Source organism: Harpia harpyja, chromosome 4, assembly GCF_026419915.1.
Source record: "Harpia harpyja isolate bHarHar1 chromosome 4, bHarHar1 primary haplotype, whole genome shotgun sequence".
Classification (NCBI taxonomy): domain Eukaryota; kingdom Metazoa; phylum Chordata; class Aves; order Accipitriformes; family Accipitridae; genus Harpia; species Harpia harpyja.
The window spans coordinates 42947692-42970681 of record NC_068943.1 but is presented as its reverse complement, the minus strand read 5'-3'; the positions used below and the strand labels follow the sequence as shown (position 1 = coordinate 42970681).

Genomic DNA, 22990 nt, shown 5'->3' with positions numbered 1-22990 from the left:
TGTGTTCGCTGACTGCCAGGTGGAGCACTGAATGGGGAGAGGAACGGGGATGACTGCATTATTCCTGAGCTCTTCATGACAGCAATCATTCAAGTTCCTCTGGCAAGGCTGCAGCTGTACTAAAGTGCCTATTTTCTGGGGTTGCTGCGCTGTTCCTGGGAGAGCTGGGGATTGGCGGCTAACTGATGCATTGCAAACAGAGCATGTGTCATGCCTTGTACAGTCTAGGATTCCAGGAAGAGAATTTTCTCCTGCAGCCCCAGCTTCCATGCAGTTCTGTTTTGCTGCCTAGCAGATATGGGTGTAGCCCTTCTACTCTGTACTCGCTCTTCCAAGTCTCCTCTTCTTCTCACTTAATGCACTAAATCCCAAATCCTCCTGTCTGTGTGTCTGCTGTGATGGGAGCTCCTAGCCTCATGCTTTGTAAGTGCATCTGATCCCCCTTCTCCTTACCAAGGTGTTCCTGTTTTCCCACTCCCATTTCTCTGTACTCATGCCTGCCCCTCTCTTTAACAGGCACTCTGTTATTTGCAGGTGTTGAGTCCAACATACAAACAGCGGAATGAAGATTTCAGGAAACTCTTCAAACAGCTTCCTGACACGGAGCGCCTCATCGTAGGTAAGGTCAGCCCCTTGGTGCAGTGCTCTGTTGTGCTGGCCCGTGGTTTAGGGAGGAAATCCAGCATGTGTGCATGCAGCTTTTTTCTTCTTCAAAGAGATTGTCACCAAGGAACAAGCCCATTGTGTCTTTCTTGTGCACAGACGGAACCCCTTCTCACCATTTGTAATGGGTTTCATTTGTTTTGCTTCAGGGAGAGCAATGCTGACTTGCATCAGCTATGGCTCTGTTCGCTCGTGATTTGAGGAGCATGTTTTCGTCCGCAGTGCTCCCCCAAACCTGACGGTGTGTTAGTGGTTGAGCTCTTTCCTCATTTGGGCAGGGTTGCATGTCTCAACATGCATACTGAGCTTCCCTTTTTTCTAACATCCCTGATGCTCCCTATTTACACATGACTGTCGTTCCCATATCCATTTAGGCTTTGGCCTTGCAGCTGATTAGTGACTACCTAGTGCTGCATCTGTTCTTTTATCTTACGTAACTGGTCATCTCATGCCATGTCTCATCCTGTTGAAAGATGCACATCCTAGCAGAGGAATAGAAATTGTTTAGGGTGCTTAAACTGGGAGAGAAATGAACAATGGCACTGGAAGGCAAAAAGGAAGAGACAGATTAAAATCTGGAAAATAGTACATAGGGTGCTGCAGAATGACCGGCTAATAAGGCAAGATAGTCAGTAAGAGAGACTGTCTGTGACGTGCCCTTGGGAGGAATCATAACCTAGTGGACAGAGCAGCAGCTGTGGCTCAGTTCCTTCTGTCTCTGCCTTTGACTTTCTGCAGGATTGTGTCGAGTAGCTTCTTCTCTTGATGCTGCTGCTTATCCTCACCGTTAGGCTGTCCTGTCTTCTGGTTTTGGTGCTCCTAAATTATCATCTGTTGTCCACCCACAGATTACTCATGTGCGCTACAAAGAGACATTCTCCTGCAGGGCCGCCTCTACCTCTCTGAAAACTGGATTTGCTTTTACAGCAACATCTTCCGTTGGGAGACACTGGTAAGGCTGTCAGACTGCTGCATTGAGCATGTGTTTTATGTCAGTGTATTTGCTGACACTGCTTTAAAAGCACTCTTGCCGTTGTCTTTCTCATCAGTGTCTCTCTTTACCTGTGTTCTTTTTCTGCCTTCCCCTTTCTGCATGGCTCTGACTGTAGCTGACAGTTCGCTTGAAGGATATCTGCTCGATGACCAAGGAAAAAACAGCACGGCTCATTCCTAATGCCATCCAAGTTTGCACTGACACTGAAAAGGTACATCCTTGAAGCCTCTGCCTCTGGGGCCACCCCTTATGGCTGGCAGGAGCAGGGGCACATGTGTGTTGCGGGATTTTTCCAAACTGACTGCTTGTGCTACCTGGGGCCTGGGAGGAAGCACCAAGGGAAAAGGGCAGGGTGCAGAGCTTCTGCAGACCTTGGGCCAAGTCTGGAACACGCGTGGCTTGTATGTGGGGTGTGGGGCCAGGTAGAATATCCAGCTTATATAGTAGCACGTCTCTAACGGAACTGTTTCTGTGCTCAGATTCGTTCCCTGGGTGGGAGGCACTCGGCCTCTCCGTGAGGCCTCCGTGAGCTTCAGTCTGTGCCCAAGAACTGAGCACCTGTGCTGTAATGGCTTGCTCAGTCCTTCTGTGAACTGTAGCTAGAAAGTGATCCAAACAGCCTTGTCTCTTCTTCTTCCCTTTTTGGGGGCCTTTTCTGAACTGGTTTTTGTCTCCATCTCTTCCCATTCAGCACTTTTTTACTTCCTTTGGGGCTCGAGACAGGACGTACATGATGATGTTCAGACTCTGGCAGAATGCTCTCCTTGACAAGGTACAAAGACCAGCTCCTCAGTGTTGGGGTGGAATGAAAGGGAGGTGATGCATATATGCAGAAGCATAATCCTTGTGACTAATGTATATGCATAAAAAGACATAGGGACAGTAAGCACGTGTTTAGTCAGAGCAGGTACATAACTGCAGGTGTAGTTCTCTCTTCTGGCGTGGAATTCTGTCTATGTACAGACACGTCTTGCACACACAGTAGATGCCACTTCGCCTCTGCTGAGGTGTGGAAGCGCGCGTCTCAGGAAGGAGTTTTTTTGAGATCTGTAATTCAAGTGAAACAGCCCAGAAGAAAGCAGTTCCAAATGCAGCAGAAATAGCTCACTGCACAGGCAAAGCTTTTAGTAACTCTGTGCTTCGGAAGTGTAGAGTTCAAGATAAGGACAGAGAAAGAGCATGTGTTCAGGGCATCCCAAAACCAAACAAGAACAATGGTGGGTGTGGGGTGCATTGGGTAAGGGCTCAGTGGGTTGGATTCTAAAATAAAGCAGGGATGTGCACCTGCTACGCCAGAGGCCCCATATATCCTATATTTGATCTGTTCCACAGTCCATTGAGTATTTCTGGCCTCACTGCAGGAGTGAGACTCATGAACTGATGTTACAGTGCTACCAGCATTTTGAGATGTTCTGGCTTGAGTTCGTACCATACTGGAAGGCTTAAGTAATCAAGCACCCAGAATACCCTCTCCTGAAAACCGGGGTAGTGTTTAGTATGCAAAAGGATCACTTTGCATTGGGCAGCTTGTGTTGCTACCATATGCTGTAATTTGATCAGCCTTTTGAAGTTCCTAACAAAATTCAGTGCCCTTGGTTTCAAGGTCAAAGCAAATTGGAACTGAGGGGTGGAGTGATAAAGACAGAAAACACTTCCAGAGCTCTTTTTCCAAATGTAGGTAGGATCCATGCCTGGCAAGAGAGAGGGAGAAAGAACCTAGTCCATTTTTCCTGATAAGACATGTGAATTGGAGTGCACGTGGGAAGAAGGTGAAACAGAGTTAGACATTTTTCTGGTTAAAAGTTTCTCATTAGAGGTATTTTTCCCGTGCTTTTGATTGCTACTTTTGGGAGCTAGATTAAAAATTTCCTGCATTATCCTGTGCAGTAACTATGGGAGAAGGTTCAAGCCAGCAACTCGGAAAAAGTTCACTAGATTTGTTTTCCCTCATTACCAAGAAGTCTTTGTCATCGGTCATAAATTTCTCATGGGTAAAAATCCATCTCCTTTCATCCCTGTACCACATATTTAAATCACAAGTTCTCCTGCCCCATTTCTTAAGAACCTCAGAACGCAGTCATATGGTGATCAACTGACCTGCATCCCTAAAAAGCCGGGCTTTTGTGAATGGTCTTGATAATTCATTTTCTCTTTCTAACTGGAGGTTTATACAAGCTTTTCACAATAGTATCTGGTGAGACAAACTCTTTTTGATTTTAAACTGCAGCAGGAAATGTTTTTCTTAGTTGCTTTTTGAGATTGTTTTTCCTGCAGCTGTAATTCTTTAGGCAGCTTTAATTTAAACAAACTTGGAGGGGGAAAAAAACCCCATAAGGCATTGGGGTTTGGTGTAGTAGGAGACATTAAATGGAGGCACAGCAGAAGAGGCGGGGAAAACATGTGTGAAGGGAAGTGCAGGTTTACTGTGCTTACATTATTACATTCATAGCATTGTAGTAGCGGGAAATCTCATTTTGTGTGCTGCTCTGGGTGTAGCCTCATGTTGGCTTTCTGATAGTCTTAAGTAACATGAGATTGTGGCATGGAAAAATAACCCAAGTCAGATTTTAGGGCAGAACCTGGGCTGGCGGTGAAGGCTTACTTGGCGAAAGGGCCTCTTATTGCTTGATGGGTGCAATCTCTAAGCCAGCTTGGCCTGACAATATAGGGATTCGTACTCCCGCAGCCCTTAGCCAGTGTGGAGCTGGGCCAGCCTGCTAGTAACACAAACAATCCACCTTGTAGCATCACTGGAATTCAGAAGAGGTAAGCCTGCCGGAAGGCTCTCGCCTCCCACCAGGGGCTGTGTCAGAATCTCTCACTTCTTTCAGGGCAAGGAATGTAATACTCCTGACAACGGTAGTTCCAAAAATTCATTGTATTTTAGTATTCTCAGATGAAAATGTATGCTGTTCTCTGTTCCCTCTTTTAGCCTCTCTGTCCAAAGGAGCTCTGGCACTTTGTCCACCAGTGTTATGGGAATGAGCTGGGTCTGACCAGTGATGATGAAGACTACGTGCCTCCCGATGATGACTTCAACACAATGGGGTGAGTGAGGAGGAGTAAAATCTGCCTGTGATGAAGAAAAGATGGCCTCAGGAGAGCAGGAGTTCTGATATGTTGCATACCTCAAACTGCTGATTGTCCCTGGTGAGAGATTCTGGGTTCTGGCCAAACCTTTGCCCTTAAATGTGCAATCTCAAAAAACCTGAAAGCGTACCATTTCCTCAGGGAAGTCGGTAGGGACTGAAATGCCTGCCTCTCTACTTGCTGAGCTAGATGAGCAATTTTGTAAATGCCAAAGCATCCCAGTCACAAGGCCAGTCAGCGTGTTACATGGCCAGAAAGTGCTGATGCTTGTCAGTCTGTTATAAACACTGGAAAAGTTTGGGCTTGATCTTCCCTGCGCTGAGCCGTTTCTGCTTCCGGTCAGACTGGAAACTTCTATGAAGTATTCTTACTTGTTCTGCGTGTCCAGTTGTAGCTGTACTGAGAGGGGTAAACATAAAAACCTGTGTTCTCTGTGGTGTGTCAGCTACTGTGAAGAAATCCCCGTGGAAGAGAATGAAGTCAACGACAGCTCCTCAAAAAGCAGCATGGAGGCCAAGCCAGAAGCTAGCCCTCAGCTGCCAAAGAAATCTGTCACTGCCAGCACATTGACATCTACGGGAAGCAGTGAAGCGCCAGCCTCGGTAAGTGTTCTTCCTCCGTTGCAGTGGGAGCAGTAATCCTTTTCTCTGGGATCCAGCTGGTAGTCCTTGAATGTACGAGGGAACTGTTAACCCTGCAGCTCCTCTTCCACTGTAGCTGACCTCGGTCCTCGAGTCAGTGATATCTGTGAGCATGGTATTTGGCCAATAAAAAGTGAGCAAAGCGTGCCTGTCCTAAAAGCCAGTAGACGGGGACTCTCGGCAGCAAGTGCATTTTCCTTTCTATACTTTTAGATGAAAAGAAGTGGAGTGTTAGAGAGAAAAGGGTTATGATTTCTTCTCTGCCTTGGGCTGTTCCCTAGAAAACAGTGTGTGCCCTCATAGCGTTACGGCAGAGGAGACCTTGTTTAGATATAACCTCAGACTTTCTAGCTGTACAGGGCTTGTTCGGGAGCAAAACCGGTATTGTTTGTGTGCTTGTCTGAACAAACAGAAAGCCTCGTGTACGTCCCAAGCTTGAACTGTATGTGGTTCTTTGAGAGGAGGTGATCTAATATGTCCATGTGTTTTACAAACACTGTATGGTAACCTTCCTCCTCTCTCTATTATTTAATTTCCAGATGTGTTGAGGCCAAATGTTCAAAGGTATGAAGATTGGCCTACAGATGTAAAGTTTTCAGAAATAACCCCCAATTTCCGGGTGCTGATCTTGCCCTCATTATGCTCTCTCCTTGCTGCAGTTTGATGGAGTGCTACCAGAAGAGGAGGAGGCAGTGGCGGAGAGTCCTGTGGAAAAAGACCTTGGCATTGCAAATATCATGGGAGAGAAGATAGAGATCATCGGCCCTGTGAACTCCCCTTCCCTAGACTTCAATGACAACGAAGACATTCCCACTGAGCTCAGTGACTCGTCAGAGACCCATGATGAAGGTATGATGGGAAGGGCCATTCCATTGGTGATGTTTTCAGCCTTCTCCTGTCCTTTCCAGTGAGGGACTGGAGCGGCAAATACTGAATTCCTTTTCTGGACCCTAAGCGTTCAGAAGATGGAAAGAATTCCCATCCTGGGCCACAGAAAGCAAATGTGTTGGGGTGTTTGGAAGGCTGTCCCTAAAATTACCTGTGTAGTTAATTACCCCTTCCAACGTTCCAACTATTGCCCTGGGATCAGTTGAGGAAAAGGGTTAGAAGTACCTCCTTTGGGTTCCTTCTTTGCAAAGTAAAATATTAAGGTCCTGGTACTGTGAAAGCACAGCCTCTGATATTGGCATGAAGGATCATGGCTGGGGCTTGCGGGCCTGTTTCCCCACAGGGGAAGTCCAAGCCTTTTACGAGGATCTGAATGGCCGTCAGTATGTGAATGAAGTGTTCAACTTCAGCGTGGACAAACTGTACGACTTGCTTTTCACGGACTCCCAGTTCCAGAGGGACTTCATGGAACAGCGCCGGTTCTCTGGTAAGCTGCTGGTAGCAAAGCCCGGTCACTGATGGACGCTGCGAGGTGCAGAAGCCTGTACAGAAGGAAGGTCTCAGCACATGCCTTGGAGGCGTAACTTTGCCTGATGATAGAAGGATTGGGTAATGTTGTGAGCAGACCTTGGGATAGCTGTAGTCTGTACTGACAGTAATCAAAAGCAGGTAGAATCAGCCTTGTTTGGCTATCTGGTTTTCTTTTCTGAGAGCCAGGTCTCAGTTTATGGAAGAAGCAGGATCTTTCATTTTTTAACATCAGCTAAGGCCTGATCCTGTGGTCAAGGCTTAACAGTGTGGGGAAAAAGCTCTTCTACTTCCACACCAGACACTGGGACGGACTGTGCAGTTGACAGTGCAAAGAGAGTGTCCTGTGGCATGCTGTAGTCCTCCTTTCCCTGTAACTGTAGTTTTGCTGAAGGAGGCATGTCTCCAGCCTCTCCCCTTTCCCTGCACTTGAAAGAGGGGAAAATATTCGCATGTAGTACAGGAGGCCTTTCTTTCACACTCGGTTGAGCTGTAGTGCTTCTGCAGCCAAGCTCTCCAAGAGGAAGGAAATACCATCCTGAACTTGGTTATATGCTTATGCCTTTCCCTAGGGAACTGACCCACAATCCCTCTCCAGTTACTTGAATGGAATATTGTTTTGTCCTCTCAGATATTATCTTTCATCCCTGGAAGAAGGAAGAAAATGGCAATCAGACCAGAGTGATCTTGTATACCATTACCCTCACCAACCCTCTGGCCCCCAAAACTGCCACTGTCACTGAGACGCAGGTATGTGAAAGGGGAGCAGGGGTGTTATGCTTTGTAGAAACAGATCTGTGATTTATTTTCTTGTCTTGGGCATGCTGCTTTGCATGTTTTCATTCTCCCTATCCATTTTCCTTTACACGTTTTTCTTGTATTAACTTGCTACCCAGTATCACTGCGAATGTGAATAGCTAATCTGACACTTGCACTGGATTGCATTGCAAGGAAAGGACCAAAAATTTTCCAGCAAAAGCAGATGAGTTTGTAAACAAGCCAGCGCATTCTAACAACTGTGTTTGTCACCCGTGCTGGTGTTTTTTGAGCTGTGGTCAGTCCAGCAGATGTTATTCATGAGCAGGGCACAAGAAAGTCATACGCTATCTGGCCAGTCCTTCTCACAGCTCTGCATAGAGATGTCCAGGCTTTTTTGTTACTAGTGAGGACAATTAGATCACCTGTTCAAAAAGGTAGAAAAAGGGAGCATCTGCAACGCACTGGGAAGAGCCAGGCTAGCTGTATCTAGTAGGGGCTGCAGCTAGGGAGGGAGGAAAAGCCTCCTTCCATGTCCAGAGGTATGTATGTTCAAGTGGCCAAAGGTAAATACTGAGGGTTAGCTTGAGGGAATACTAAGAGGGAGCCAAGAAAAGATGGAGTGTCTGAGCATGACATTTCAGGGAGAGGAGAATCCCAGTGGCAAGGCGTGCCTTGTAAGGATGGGATGAAGCGTCCTGTTCAGAAGCAAAGACTGTGTGCAGGGAAGATAAGAGAAAGAAAAGGGGAGAGCAAAATTATGGGCAGAGGGAACAGTATGCTTTCAGGCAAGCAAGGACGTGGCCTATTCTATTCTGAGTTTGGGGTCAACCACCGAGGCGCACTTTTTTGTGTCCTTGCTGCAGAGGTAAGTGGAAATAGTCTGTAAGAAAAGCCCCACTTTTGCATATGGATCTGCAGTTAACTGTGTTTGTCCCCTTTGTGAGGTTTGTTCTAGGGCAAAGAAAGAAGCAGATCAGAAGTGTTTAAAAGTAGTAATTGACATGGTTTTATGGTGCTTAGAATCACAGAATAATTTACGCTAGGAAGAACCTCTGCTCAAAGCAGGGCCACCTCTGATTTTAGATCAGGTTGCTCCCTGACAAGACAGACATCCTTTTAATGAGAAGAGGTAACACTTGCAAAGGTCCCAGAGAACTGGTCCTCATGTGGCGGTATATGTAATTACATCTCTGAGACAAAATGCTGGAGGTTGAGCTGCTGGAACTGAACGCCCCTTTTGAAGTATGCCCTTGGGAAATATCTGAGTGAAACACTTGGTTTCCTCGAGTATTGCCTTCCCTTAAAGGCGAGCTGTTCACGGAAAAATGCAGAGATGGGGCTTGGGCATGGGTGTGGTCTCCTATTTGTGGTAGAGCTGTTTTTGTAAAGTGCTAGTGAAGGTGCCAATCTATCAAAGCCATGTTCTAACCAGACTAATAGTTGCCTTGCATGCTCTCTTTTATGCAGACAATGTACAAAGCCAGCCAAGAAAGCGAGTGCTATGTCATAGATGCAGAGGTGCTAACTCACGACGTCCCCTACCATGATTATTTCTACACCATTAACCGCTACACGTTGACTCGTGTTGCCAGAAACAAAAGCCGACTCAGGTACACTTCTTGTGGGATAAAGAGCTTTACTGATGACCAAAAGTTGCCTTTGGGTAGGAGTTCTGCTGTTTGGTGTGTTAGAAGGGGTTGGGGAGAACTTAGCCTTATTTCTTTGTCCTGTTGCCGGAACACTCCTATCACGAGGAGTTACCGTAGGGGCAGCTGCCTTCTGTGGTGACATTGAGCAGACAATAGACCCAATGCAGAGGGGTTACAGCTGAGTCAGGGAGAGGATTTACAGACTTCTCTTGCCCCCTTCTTGGAAGCAGCAGTTAACAGGGCCAGTTGCCACACACAATCAACTACATGCGATAAGCAACAGGACATACTTCCAGGGACTGCGCCTCTGAGACGCACTTGGGGGGACAAGCAGAGGAAAGCTATAGGCTTTTGTGTTTGACTTCAATAAGTAACCCGAATGCCTGCCTGCCACATGGCTGAGGGTCTCAGGAGTCCTCTTGGGGGAGACTCACTTGAGGCCTTCCTGCCACTGCCTTTGGAAGGACATTTCATGCAGTGTTTCTCCTCGAGAAACACAAAGGGCTGAGACCATTCCAGAAATAACAGACCGTGTGTGTGATTACGTCTCATATTTACATTGACAAAGGACTGCGAATTGATATTGCTTCCAGGAAGCAAAATGGGGAGAATGACTTCCCTTTCTTCACATAGGGTTTCCACAGAGTTACGTTACAGGAAACAGCCTTGGGGGCTGGTGAAATCCTTCATTGAGAAGAATTTTTGGAGCGGCCTAGAAGATTATTTCCGTCATTTGGGTAAGAGTGGCAATGACCGGAGCTGCGGTAATGACCCACAAACAGTGGCACCTTCTGTAGTTTATGCATGCCTCCCTGCAAGCGGGCAGCGTGCCAGCATGATACCTGCTGCCAGCCTACTGGGGATCAGACCTCAGAGTGGCTTGTAAAAGGGGCCAAAGTTACTGCCACAGCGTTGATGGCACTTGCTGGAATTAATGAGGTCATCAAATCCTGCTCTCTGGCAGGAGCGCAAGCAGTTTGGGGTCAGAGTTTGGTAAAAGGTGTAGGGGATGTGTAGTGTGTCTTCTGGCATGGTCCTCTCATGCCAACTTCTTTGGCCCAGCAGCTGTGTGCCATTAGAGGGCTTAAGTCTGTATCTCTGCAAGGCCAGTGCTGCTTCTATTAAATGCTTTCCTGTGCTGTCTCTGCAGAGAGTGAACTGACCAAAACTGAGAGCACATACCTGGCTGAGGTCCACAGACAATCCCCCAAAGAGAAAGTGAGCAAGCAATCGACTGTGCGCCGGAGGAAACGGGTGCATGCCCATCTGCGGGTGCCACACTTGGAGGAGGTGCTGAGTCCCGTCACCACCCCCACGGATGAGGAGGTTGCACATCGAATCAAGCATGTGGCAGGTAAGGAACTGCAGACCCCTCATGCTTGGGGATGGATTGCTGGGTACCTCTGGAGAAAAACTGGAGCTTTGCTCGCGGAGGGTTAAAGGGAAGAGGGGCCAGGGCAGGGAGGATGTGTTATGATTGTTTGAGTGAGATGGAGGGGTGGGTAGAGGGAAGAGGATTGCCCTCCCCATCGGACAGCATTTCCTAGCCTAAACACATCTGTCTCCTCAGGTTCCACTCAGACACGGCACATCCCGGAGGACAGCTCCAGTGGCTTCCACCTGCAGAGTGTCTCCAAGCTGCTCCTTGTCATCAGTTTTGTGTAAGTGAGTTTTTTGCTTTCCTTCACAGTTGGCCTTTAACAACTTTGGTCCTTTCATGTTTCTGGTGTTCTGTGCTCCCCTATGCCAGTTTTTCCTTTTTCCCTCTCTGATCCCAAACTTTGTGCTGTACAGAGGAGAGAAAAGCAATGACAGGCAGAAAAGAATAAATTAAAATTTCCCCCAAATGCCCCATCGCTTGTTTTGTCTGGCTTGATCCCAGCTTTTGCCAGTACTTAGCTGGCCCCACTGATCTGGCTCTGTAGGTTCTGGATCTTATTTTATCAGTGTCTCTCCTTTCCCCTCAGTTCTGACCTTGTTTTAACCAAATACAGGCTTTGCAGACCTGCGTGTTTCTGGGAGTTCTAAATGCAGGTCAGCTGTGCTGTCTCGCACACAGGCAACCTTGATACTGGCAAGCAGGGCAAGGGGCAGGTGTGCAAGGAGAGGGAGTCAATATCTAAAGGAGAAGAAATCCAACAAGTAGAGAGTGTCTTTTTTATTTCAGGGACTCAGTTTAGAGGTTTCTAGGAACTGTGGGGGTCCTTTAATTTAAAATAAGTCATTTAATGTAATCTGCCAACAAACTAGCTCTTATCATGAAAGATGACCACGCAAAGCTCTCTGGGAGTTACTGTGCTATCACAACAGGGCTCAGCGTATGTGAGAAGTCTGTCACTTCTTTCCTCTGGTCTGGGAAAACCTATTCAGGTCTGGTCCTGGGTGGCGATTTTGATGAGAGATACCATCTCAGAAAGAAGCTGGACCGTTTAGAGATGATTTCTGCAAAATAAGAGTAGAAACACATAAAGTGAGAGAGATTAGCACGATTTCACTAGTTCAGCAGCAAGGATTACATTTGGTTTCACAGTTGCTTGGACTTGGCTGGATGTGTGCTCAAAGTGAGCTGGGTATGGGCCCCTTGTATCGCTCTGGCTCAGCCTTTATGCCTAAACCCAGGTGTATTTACTGTTTCTCTGCCTCTTGGGCTGACGGTAGCTTTCATGAGTTAGTGCTGCAGTGGTTGCTGGGCAGGTGCTGTGAAGCAGTACAGTCTAAAGGAGCAATCTAGATACGGCACGTTCTTTCATTACTTAGGGAAATGGAAGCATACTGTTAGCCCCGGAGGAACAGCAGAACTTGGGCTCATTCTTTTCTTAAGCTCCACCCATTTTTCAGTCAGGTGGGAAGAAGCTGAGATTTGCAGACTGAGGTTACTTTTCAAACTGAGCTCCTTTCTGCATTTCCTTTTCCTGGGAGGATGAAGACTGCAGAGGTTTGCAGCAGCAACCCAGCTAGTTGCTGTAAAAAATAAGTAAGGTAATGTCAAGTAACGTAATGGTGAGAAGAGAGCCTCCTGCTACCTTCTGCGTCTAGATGGGTGAGATGCAATTAAAACTTTGGGTAGGAAGGCACAGAAGCTTTACGACAGTCTCTCCTGACAGGCTACTAGCTTATCTTAGAGTGGTCAGAGCGCCCTCCATAATGTTTTCAGAATACTCTTCTGGCCAGTTGCCATCCGCCTGACTGAACTGGGTGATAGTGGGCTATTCTTCCAGCAAAATAGCTGCACTATTCAGAGACAGGCACGAGCATGTTATTTTGGAATCTGTTCCCCAGGTATGGCTGACAGGAGGAGTGGTACAGTATCTGCTCAAAGCACTGGCCTGTAGTGGTGTTCCCATCACTGGGTGCGGTGGGAGTGGGTAAAGCTGGATGCACCCAGGCTGCAACATGCATTTCTGCATCAGACAGTGCACTGCATGGGTGCGCTTTGGGCTTGTCCGCAGGAGCTGCACACAGCTCATCTTTTGCTGAGCGAATTTCACCATTAATTGCAGGCACGTGGTTATTTGTCTGTCCTTCTTGCCTCTCTTCCCACTGTTCCTTTCTTCCTTCCTCTCCTCCCATATATCTTCTGCACTGTCTGTTGAGCCTTCTCTGCTCAGCCCAGTTTCTCCTGTTCTGTGTCAGTCCGTTTCTAACCTGCAGCTACTCCATCTTTTCTCTTCCCTGCTCCCATTGGGATCTGTTTCAGGTACTGTCTCTCTCTTTTTTTACCTCTTTACTCTCCCATTTCCCTCCCTTTCTCTGCATTCAGCCCATCCACTCATCCAACCTGTTCTGTCTGATCCGTCATCCTGTCTTTCTGTCTGCCTGTCCTCCTTGCTCACACATTTCTCCCACGAGGTGAAGTTTTGGGTTCTGATCACCTGGCCCTTCCTCAGATTAAATTCCCACTCACATGCAGCGTGGACCTGGGTCCCAGACACCTTCTTAAAGCCTTGGGCATTTTCCCAGGTGTGATTGGCAAGCAGTGGGCTATGAAGTGCTCCTAGAAGACTGTTTTCTTTATTTCCAGTCTTGTGCTGCTGGTCATTCTCAATATGATGCTGTTCTACAAACTCTGGATGTTGGAATATACTACGCAGACGCTCACGGCATGGCAGGGCTTGCGGCTACAGGAAAGGTACTGTCACACCTGCTGTCTTTGCCTCTCCTTGCATGCTTTCTGTGGATGTTAGAGGCTTTCCCAGAACACTAAAGCTCTGGGCTCTCGTGTAGATTGCTTCCCTTTTGTGTAAACCAGATGAAGCAGGTAGTTAGCTGAAGCTGTGGGGCCATCAGCATTTCCAGATCTGGAACTGCTGAACAGTTGCAGCAGAAGACAGCGAGTTAAGGCAACCACTGCTTCTTCCCAGCATCCCATGTAACGGAGGATGCTCTACAAATAAATGTTTTGTAATCTTCGGCCAAGGTTGTCACCTCTCCTCCTTTAATGGCTAAACTTCCCTCTGCATGAAAAGCAGTGTCTTAGAAAGAACCCTTTGTACTCAGAGGAGAATTTGGGCCTGTGACACACAATCAATCAGCTGTTAGCTAAGTGTTTTAAAAGGTGCGGGTCCAGATACCAGTAAGGTGTTAGACCATGGGAGGAAGAGAGATATCACGAGGAGGACAGGATGCTTCTTAATGACCTGAGCGTTCCCTGGCAGTACTAGATGGTAAGCGGTGAAGAGTGATTGCAGATTGACTTTTAGTTTCTTTAATAATAGGTAGTGTGGAACCTTGTCCAAGGCGTGCTCAGAAGCATTCGGTTTGAGGCTCCAAAGACATTTTTTTCCATAAGCTGGTTCTACTCTGTCTTAAGTTCGCTAGGGGCAGTCAGCAGTCCCCCAAACTAAATGTACCAATCCCAAGTCTGTAGCCTCTCCAGACAAGGAACATAGTCTTTATTAGCAGCAGAGTGTTATTTGTTAGAGACTAAGGTTACTGACCATGGGGAGTGGGTCTATGTTTTTACTCATGTTGCTTTTTTAACTGTCATGCTTAATTACCATTTCTTTGTTTTACCTCCAGGTGTGGAGCCAGCTGAGCAGGGCAGATGCAAGCACTCAAGGCCCTGAGGGGAGGATCACCAGGCCTGGCTGCCCAGAGCTGGCACTCAGGGCCATGTGAAGGGCCCTGGGCAGGTGCCAGCTGTGAGCTTGGTGAGGAGGTGGAGCTCAGCTGGCCCAAGGCAAGGATAAATCTCAGTCAAGGAGAGTGACAAAAGGAGCAGAGTCAAGGCAGTTAGTGCAGCAGTTGGCATCAGCAGGAAGGCACAGCACCCTACTCTGCCTGTTTGCTAAGGTAAGAGGGGAACAAGTTAGACTATTGCCAGGGAGGAGAAAGGAGGAACTTACTTACCTACCCAAGAAGGAAGTTGTGGCTGCAGAGGAGCTCTCACTAACATGGAGGCTTGAAAATCTCTACTGTAGCCTGAGAGGAGGTATTCAGCTATGTTAGAAAGTAGCAAAGCCTAAAGAGGTAAGTAGAAGACAAAGTAGGAAAGACTTTCAGTTGTGTTAGAAACCAGCCACATCCAAAGAGGTAAGTGGGAAGTTATGTTAGAAGGTAACATGACTTAGCTGTCTTAATGGGGGGCATGCAAAAGTAAAGAGCCATACCTTTCAAGAGAAATGGGCAGAGCGGGGGTACTGCTGCTGTGCCTTCCTGCCAATGCTAACTGCCTTGACTCCTCTCCTCATCACTACACTCCTTGCATTGCTCTCCTCAACTGAGATTTTTCCTTGCCTTGGCCCAGCTGAGCTCCACCTCCTCACCAGGCCGATGGCTGGCACCTGCTCAGGGCCCTTCACATGGCCCTGAGTGCCAGCTCTGGGGAGCCAGGCCTGGTGATCCTCCCATCAGGGCCTTGAGTGCTTGCATCTGCCCTGGTTCTACTCCACTCGGCAGCTTCCAGCCTGTTCTGGAGGGCTAATTCGGCCTGAAGGGAGGGGCTTGCTTGATAGCTACACTTCCCTGACATTAAAAAGAGAGCCAGTACTACTATTATAATAAAGAGAAAGCCTTGTATTAAATAAAGACTGACACAGCATGTCTAGAAAAAACAAAGCACAAACTGTACAGGGCTACCTGTCCCACAACATTACATTGAGTTGCATTGCATTATTCCTCATCAACGGCCACAGTGCCATCTTATAGTATACATGTCTTCCAAGCAATGAGAGCACCCTGGCTTCTGTCCTCAAATTATCCTGGCAAATGGGCCTTTAATTCCACCCACACTACAACTTCTGCAAAAGGTGCACCTTTGCTGTTAATTAATTAATTACCATGGTGAAGACAGAGTAACATTGGTATCCAATTTAGGAAAATACTAAGCACATTTAAATGCACTTCTGCTAAAGAAAACCTGCCCCTTTAAGGTGGAAAGATTAGACAGAAACTGATAGAATCTACATGCTCCCCCAATCCACTTTGCTCCCCCTTAACTTCAGTTTCCCTATATTCACTCATGCTCATATTCTGCCTGACAGGTTACCCCAATCTCAGACAGAGTGGGCCCAGTTACTAGAATCTCAGCAGAAGTATCATGACTCAGAGCTACAAAAATGGCGTGAGATCATCAAATCCTCGGTGATGCTTCTAGACCAGGTGAGACTGTACGGCCAGTTAGCACCGTGACTAGAGGGTCACCATGTCCTCCCAGCCACCCACTTGCAATCCATCAGCCTTACCTGGTTCCACTGTAGTCCCTCAGGTGCATCACCTCCACTACTACCTCCCTCTAGATCCGTCTTCTGGCTTAGCAGTGGGCAGCAGGTCCCAAGGGTTATTTGCAGGATACCGCAGCTTCTCCGTCACCTCACAGGGGTCTGCACATGTCAAGGATAGAATTCTACAGGGCCAAAACCCCTTATATTAGCACATCTTATATCTAGTCTCTAGGATCCCACTTTGGAAAACCAAACTTTTTTTACCTCAACCCTGGATTCATACATAGCTTGCCTGGATGAAGCGGGGGACATGCTCTGCGTGGGCCCTTAATAGCACAAAGCCAGGGGTTTTGGTATCCGCTGCCTGAAGAGCTGCTTGTACACCAGGCTGCTAGGAACAGGGTTCATAAATGAAAGCCGCTCTCCCCTATGGAGAGAGCCGCTCACCCTGTACCTCATTCTGCTCGCCCCTTCTCTGTTATCTTGGGGGATGGTCTCTCATGGGCTCCTGTCTCCTCAGTCCCCATTTGTACATCCAAGCCCTGACACGCTGTTCCCAAAAACCAGATGATTCTGGTATTGATACTTTACATGGACGGAGGAGGCACCAATGAGGAAGGAAATCCTGAAGCGCTCTCACCTATAGGGTAGCATCACAGTGGAGAAATTTCTTGTCTTGCAGATGAAGGATTCACTAATAAATCTTCAGAATGGCATCGGGTCCCGGGACTTCGGGTCAGATCCAGAGGAGAAACGGAAACGTTTCCACTAACAGGCAGGAATGCAGGAGGCCAGAGGACCGTGTGCAATATGTGTAAATAGGATATATAAATATATATATATAAATATATATATACACAGAATATAAATATATATATTATATACAGATTTTAAGAAAAAAAAAAGCCTATGTATTGAGAGAAGGATTGACCTCCAACACTGGCTGAAATGGAGCGTCTCGGTGGTAGTGTGGTGTATGCATGTGTGGGAGGGCTGTGCTCTCCCAGCACTGAGGTGCGCTTAGGTGCATGCCTGAGCGTGCTCCCCTGGGCCTGTGCACCACTATTCTGTAATATTCCTGGCTGTTTGTCTGTCTGTCTGTTTTGGTTTTGTTGTTTCAAAGGGAAGCATCAGAGTGAGTGCCCCCCCCATCCCTCCCTGCGCATGAAGGTCCCTGATTGACTATATTTATCTATACGTACAAAGGGGACACTGTCAACCTGCTTACGTTGCTGGCTTCAGGGCAGAAAGGTTTTGGCAATCGCCATCAATCCCTTAGAAAATTATTCTGCATTTGGAGAGGAGGCCTCTGGAAGAATTGCTGTAGGTCTGTAGAGAGCAGATCTCACTGGCAGTCACCTTCTATACTACTTGGAGCAGAAATACAATTTGCTGTCATGCTGGCGAGCCTGGATCAGAGAGCAAAGCACAGAATGTAGACTACCTGAAATGCTTTCTCCAAACACTAGTTTGCTGTCTCCTCTTACTGATACTGCGTTAATAGCCAAGGAGATGGTGGGGAGGGGAGTTGCTGCCTACGAGGTACATGGTGGAAGAGAGCCACACTGCAGAAAACACACTTTCATTCCCTTTGGCAGTGTCCCCTTTACATTTTCTGTAGTTCTCTGCTTTCTATGTGCTTGGGCCCCTGCCATTAAGCCATCCCTGTGCTGAAGAGCTACATCGGTGCTGAAAGGGCAACTACCTGTGCGACTTCCTGCAACGGGGGGAGTACCCCAACTTAAAAAGAAAACCAAAATTGTATTTATTTGCAAACGGTCCCACTACCCTGCTCAGCAAATTTCGCTCCTGCCCCTGGTCTGCACTCATACCACCTAGCACCTACCTTGTCTTACAAACTCTGCAGGAAAACATTAGGGAGAAAAAGAACAACTTCCTTTCCTTCACTGGGATATTTACATGACTGCATCTATATAGCAACAAGACCTCTGAAAGTCCGGGAGAAGTTAGGAAGGGTCACAGGGACTGAAAAAGGAAAGAAATGAAAATAAAAAAAGGGACTGTCAGTGGGTGGCAGGATAGATCTGGAGAGGCATCCATGGTGTGAGGCATCTGACCGGTCTCTCTCATAAGCAGGATAGCGAAGCATTTGCTCTGTAAGAAAGTCAGGCAGTAGAGCTGCATTATAAAGACAATAATGCATTTTTGCTTGTGCTGGGGGATAATTCCGGACTCCCATTAGCAGCCAAATGAGGAAGAGGGGCAGCGAGGCTGTGCTGTGTGGTGTACCAAACACCTCTGTGACTGGTTGGGATGCAGGATGCTTGTCTGAATGTTTAATAAACCCTTTCTCATCTTACCTAGCGAGGTAGATTAGGTGATATGTGAGGCCCTCAATCTCCACCTTGTTCAACAGGAGGATTTTTCCACCTTCTGAATGGCAGGATGGAGTCAGCTGCATATTCCCTGTAAGCAAGCGGTGCAGTTCTTGCTCATCCGTTGTCTCTGGCTCCAATGGGTGCTGAAAGAGCAGGGGACATAAGGGTGAGTAACTGGTCTTTGTATCTCTGTACCAGAAATGTTCATCTGCACAGCTGGGTGACAAAGTGGAGTCTAAGGAAAAACCTCACAAGCTCCCACTCATGCATTCTAATTAGGGAAAGGTAATGTATGTAGAAGTAACCCGCTGATATCTTCCAACCTACCTACAATTTTCATGACCAAGTGCTAAACACAACATGTCCCGAGGAAGAAGACTCACATTTGAAGGAGCGTAGATGAAGACGGGTTTTCAAAAAGACATTTAAGAGTGTGAAAGCAAGGTACAATTGGGAAAAACATGCCTCAGCAACTACAGAATAATGTGTATTTATGACTATTTATTTAATTTAATGCTGCTGACTACTGTACTGCTCCCTGACTTTTTTCCAGGGAGGCTGCTGAAACGGCTACTGTACAATGAAACTGAGGTGCTAGTGCCTGGGAAGCGCATTCTGTGGCTCTGTGGCCCCGACTCCCTGCTGTGACTGGCCACACTGGCCAAGAGTCCCATTTCCCCATCAGTCACTCCCACAATTACTAAGCACAGAAAAATACCCTGCTGCCCATCTCCCCCCCTTCTAGAATTTCATTCCAAGCACCAAGAAAGAAGACAGAGAGGAAGCCCTGTGATTGCCACTTTGCCCATGCCAGAAAAGAAAAAGGCCGCATCTTGAGAAACTTGGAACGTGGGGTCTCTGCCACCTGGCTGTGAGGGTTTTTGTACACAAACGGACATAACCCATTGAGAGGCAGAGAAACCCACGTGACTGGAAATAAATGCTAGTGATCAAAGTTGGTTTCTTACCAATTTCACATTCTCTTGCTAGTGATGGAGGCAAGAAATCCATTTGCTCATCCGTGCATCCTTCCTCCTCTGCAGCATTCTTCCAGACTGCCATCGTGTTAGGTTCTGGATGTTCCTGCTGACACTGCCTCCTCTGGCTAGAGACAGAATTGCACAAGCTCTGTTAAATTAACGCAAGGCCACGCAGAGGCAGCTATAACAATCTCAAGCACTAATACTCATTCTGCCCACCCATTACTTTAAGCCGGGTTTGACATGGATCCTATGCAATGCAATCCTATCTTATTGCTATGCAATCGTGCATTCGTAAAGTAGATACCAAACATATCTAGTGCAGCACCTGCGCGTAAAGTCTACAAAGGACCAAAAGGCACAAGTTATTCCAGGGGGTAAGATCAGAAGCATGTGCCCAAGATAGTGGCATTGCTGGGTCTGCACGTTCCACTTGAAAGAGAGAAAGGTACCTGCAATGGTAAGAATAGGAGTTAGCTATGAGTTAACTGGATAACCATGCTTTTTGGGTGCTTGACAATTAACCGAAATCCAAGACACACTTCAGTCAGAAAACATTAACTGGTATGAACTGAAACTAACAACTTCTGCATAAATCCTTTCTGGCTCCCTTAAGTCCTTTGGGAGAAGAGAAAAAAGGTCACATAACTTTGATCTTCCCTACCATAGCTCAGTTATGCTGCTGACATAGAGTATGCATTTACACACAGCTTATAGACTGCTGTACCAGTCCGGGGCAGCAGTCTGCCATTTGACCACCTGATCCCACTTGTCTGCTTTAGATCTAATAAAGGGAAACCTAAGAGATATGTAGCATGCCTTTATTGTAAATATAAACCTGTATTGAAAGAGGCAGGGTTTCAAAGCACAATGCTTTGCTGGATTTAAAGCCCCGGCGCAAAACCACCTGTGAAGTAATGATGCCTGTGTTGCCATATCCCCTCTCAGAAAGCCCAGCATGCTTAATCTGTGTTCTTATCAGACAGACCCCATTAGTTTCAGAAGCTCACCTGGATGTAGATGGGGACAGACTTTTTAGCCTGCTTGTCTCCTCAGCACTAAACCGTGTAGCCTACATAGATGCTTTTTTCCTACCTTTATACAAGAAGGTAGAAATTTGTTTTCCAAATAGTAGCTGGAGACACTTTTGGTCTGGGTACTTGAAACGAGACCTTTTGAATATGTGCTACAGTCATTTCTGTGCAGATACAAAGGCGATGGGAAGGCGCCTGCGATACACCAAGGCTGAGTGAAAGACACACTTGCAAACCTCACGCTTTGGCTTTCCACGTCAGAAGTGCTAACCAGAAGGATGTGTGTACATGCAGGTTTTGGTGAATACAGTGCTTGTATGGTCATGTGGCCTTAATACCTCTCCCTTTCCTGGCAGCTTTGCCTTTCATCATCTTTGAGCAATCCCAGGGCACCTAAATAGAGGCAACAGAGGGCAGCCTGCAACTTTCACACCATCCAGCACTAGGACAGAGTTGTGGAGATAGTCTCCAACCCTAAAAAGACCAGCACTGCTTGTGCAGAATGAGCTGCAAAACAGAGGTTAGTGGCAGACGATTTGGGGGAGTGAATGGCTCCTGGCTAGTTAGATGGGTCTTTCTGTGCTACTAGGAGTGGGAAGACATTTAGGACTCCTCTTTCCTCTTGGGTTTATTTACATGAGCACAGTTAGCATAAAGCCAGCATGGGAGTTAATGTCTATGAAAAAACCACCTGTGAAAGGTAGTACCCAGGTGTACCCTGTCTCTAGCCTAGTGCAGTGATCTAAGAAGAGGCTCTGTCCACAGTGGGGCTCAGTCATAGTATGTGGCAAACATGTATGGGTACTCCTCTGCCATCAGTGCGGAGATGCTGCGCTCCCAAGAGGACTTCTGCACAGAATGTCCTTACAGTGTGTCTGTGATGCGTACTAACCAGCCATTTTAACCAGGTAGCTCTCTGTCAGTCAGCATCTGCTTTTCCCGACGAGGATAGAAGCGATCCACTTCCTAATTTAGAGGTGGGACTTTCTGGTTCACAGTCTGCGGAAAAGCACAGTTAGTAACAAATGCTTCAGAGCAACGGTGCCTAGCTCAGGGGAGGCAGTTCTGTCATGTTTGTCAAGGCAGCTGCTGCCCTCCTGCAGCTCTTGCCAGACCAGTGGCTTTCTGTGCTACCTGCTGAACTTCAAAGTGATCTTTCCAGCAGGATCTCTGCCAGGCTTGCTGCCACCGATACATTTCATGGCACAGTCGTGTGGACTCTAGCTTAAGTCTTTTCAGATGGTCTCGGCACTCGTTAAAATATTTGGCAGGGGCTTGCTTAAAACAATACTCGAAACAGAGGCTCTTAAACCAAAGCATCTGAGGTAAGTGGCTCACAGAACATCTGCATCAGCGTAGTTTCCAAGACACCACGGTGCTGACTTCCTGGCCCATTCCCCCTGCCTGGCATGCTCTGATCTCTATGCTTTGCAGTCTCTCCAGCTCAAGTCTCTCTGTGCCATAATACCTTTCTTTTTCTAGATGTGCACACTGGCCAAATAAGCTCCTCGTGTCTTGATTGACTGCCGATTGAGATTATTTCCCGATCTAGCCAGACAGCATGGGCTTATCTCTTAGCATGGATCCATGGCATGCCACGCCTTCCTCTCCCACCCACGTTTTGCAGTGCTTGCTATGGCTTTTCCCTCTCCCCTAACACCTTCACTGCTGGACAATCACTCCTTGTGTCATAGATGAACTGACCTGGTGCTGTCCCTGCTTGCCTTTCCTTGCCGCAGTCTGTATGCTCTTTAAGTGAATGTGTTTTATTTTTTTCAGTAGGGAAAAGGACTTCCTTCTGCTGAAGGAATTATATTTGCACATGGCTCAGGGAGGTACCTCCTCTGGCCGTTTCTGTTACCTCACTCATTTAGGCCAATTCCATTGCTAACATTAAACAGCCACCTTCCCCAACCCAAACTCTGAGAATAGTTAGGGAATAAAACCAACGTGCAGCTCAGGTTCTAGAGCCATTCGGTCGTGTCTCAGTTTCAGCCCAATCTGCCCCAGCGGCATTAGGATTTGGGAGAGCGGCTGTTGCAAAACAGCAACTTTGTCCAGCAAAAAAGTGGAGCCTGCACCGCACACCTCTTGTTCCCCACCTTCGCAAACCCACCTCCCTTGTAATAGCACTTAACAGATACGGAAGCACTAACCTGGCTCTTGGCCTGAGGAGGTCGGGGGCAGGGGGAGGAGCAGCAGAACCATTGCAGTGTTAGAGCCACCAGGACTGGCATCGTGTGGCTGCGGCACCTCTGGGACGTTACCCTTCTCAGAGCAGTTCATCTCCCACCACATGCTCCAGGGCTGGATAAAGCTGCTAAAAACCTGGAGCATGTTCTCCCCACCTGAGGCCCTGGATCCTGCAAACCCCCATTGCTGTGCGTAACTGCAAATTAATGAGGATCACCTCATGTCAGCAAGGAATGGGAGTGGGTCGTACAATCACCCGTAGGCACGCGCTTCCCTTCTGGATTTCACCCCGGATCCCGGGAAGCAGGTGGCTGTTGGCCAAGGCTGCTGCGCCGGTAGCGCTAACATGAACTCTAGGGTGGGGTGGGGGAGGAACCATGGTTTTGTTTTAGGAGTTGTCTAACTGTCACAAACTTTGCGCTGTGCGCAAAATGCGATAAAACGATAATGAAACTTACCTGCTAGAACCTAGGAATTGTAAAGGCTATGCAGCCAAAACTTAATGTAAAGTAGCTAGTACAATGGAAGTACAGTATAAATTAAAAAAAAAAAAATTATCAAACAGTGTGA

The 22990-nt window shown here is 47.3% G+C and overlaps 1 protein-coding gene and 1 long non-coding RNA gene across 29 annotated transcripts in view; one reads left to right on the top strand and one right to left on the bottom strand.

The window, feature by feature from the left end:
• The window catches only part of GRAMD1B (GRAM domain containing 1B), a 142461-nt gene extending 119477 nt beyond the window's left edge, over window positions 1-22984 (top strand). For 14 of the 17 annotated variants that reach the window (XM_052786443.1, XM_052786435.1, XM_052786438.1 and 11 more), the window contains 17 exons: window positions 535-619; window positions 1512-1615; window positions 1773-1868; window positions 2349-2429; window positions 4590-4705; window positions 5193-5349; window positions 6048-6237; window positions 6620-6763; window positions 7436-7554; window positions 9031-9173; window positions 9846-9949; window positions 10363-10566; window positions 10783-10873; window positions 13234-13341; window positions 15695-15812; window positions 16557-16688; window positions 18252-22984. In XM_052786443.1, the coding sequence (XP_052642403.1) occupies window positions 535-619; window positions 1512-1615; window positions 1773-1868; window positions 2349-2429; window positions 4590-4705; window positions 5193-5349; window positions 6048-6237; window positions 6620-6763; window positions 7436-7554; window positions 9031-9173; window positions 9846-9949; window positions 10363-10566; window positions 10783-10873; window positions 13234-13341; window positions 15695-15812; window positions 16557-16646 (1950 nt within the window). In that variant the 3' untranslated portion in view covers window positions 16647-16688; window positions 18252-22984. Of the gene's footprint in view, window positions 1-516; window positions 620-1511; window positions 1616-1772; window positions 1869-2348; window positions 2430-4589; window positions 4706-5192; window positions 5350-6047; window positions 6238-6619; window positions 6764-7435; window positions 7555-9030; window positions 9174-9845; window positions 9950-10362; window positions 10567-10782; window positions 10874-13233; window positions 13342-15694; window positions 15813-16556; window positions 16689-18251 lie in introns of all 17 variants that reach the window. The other 3 variants (XM_052786437.1, XM_052786440.1, XM_052786436.1) reach the window with 2 other exon arrangements.
• Window positions 11343-19315, bottom strand: LOC128141564 (uncharacterized). 12 transcript variants are annotated; one of them, XR_008235110.1, is made up of 7 exons: window positions 19182-19315; window positions 18196-18356; window positions 17103-17283; window positions 16139-16642; window positions 15896-16056; window positions 14566-14673; window positions 11343-11654 (listed from the first exon to the last, which is right to left on the bottom strand). It is a non-coding gene; the product is annotated as an uncharacterized LOC128141564 (long non-coding RNA). The 12 variants fall into 12 exon arrangements; XR_008235108.1 differs by lacking the exon at window positions 14566-14673 and adding an exon at window positions 12040-12173; XR_008235115.1 differs by lacking the exon at window positions 14566-14673 and having other exon boundaries at window positions 11344-11654; window positions 16139-16301; window positions 16466-16642.
• Window positions 22985-22990: the final 6 nt, after the last annotated feature.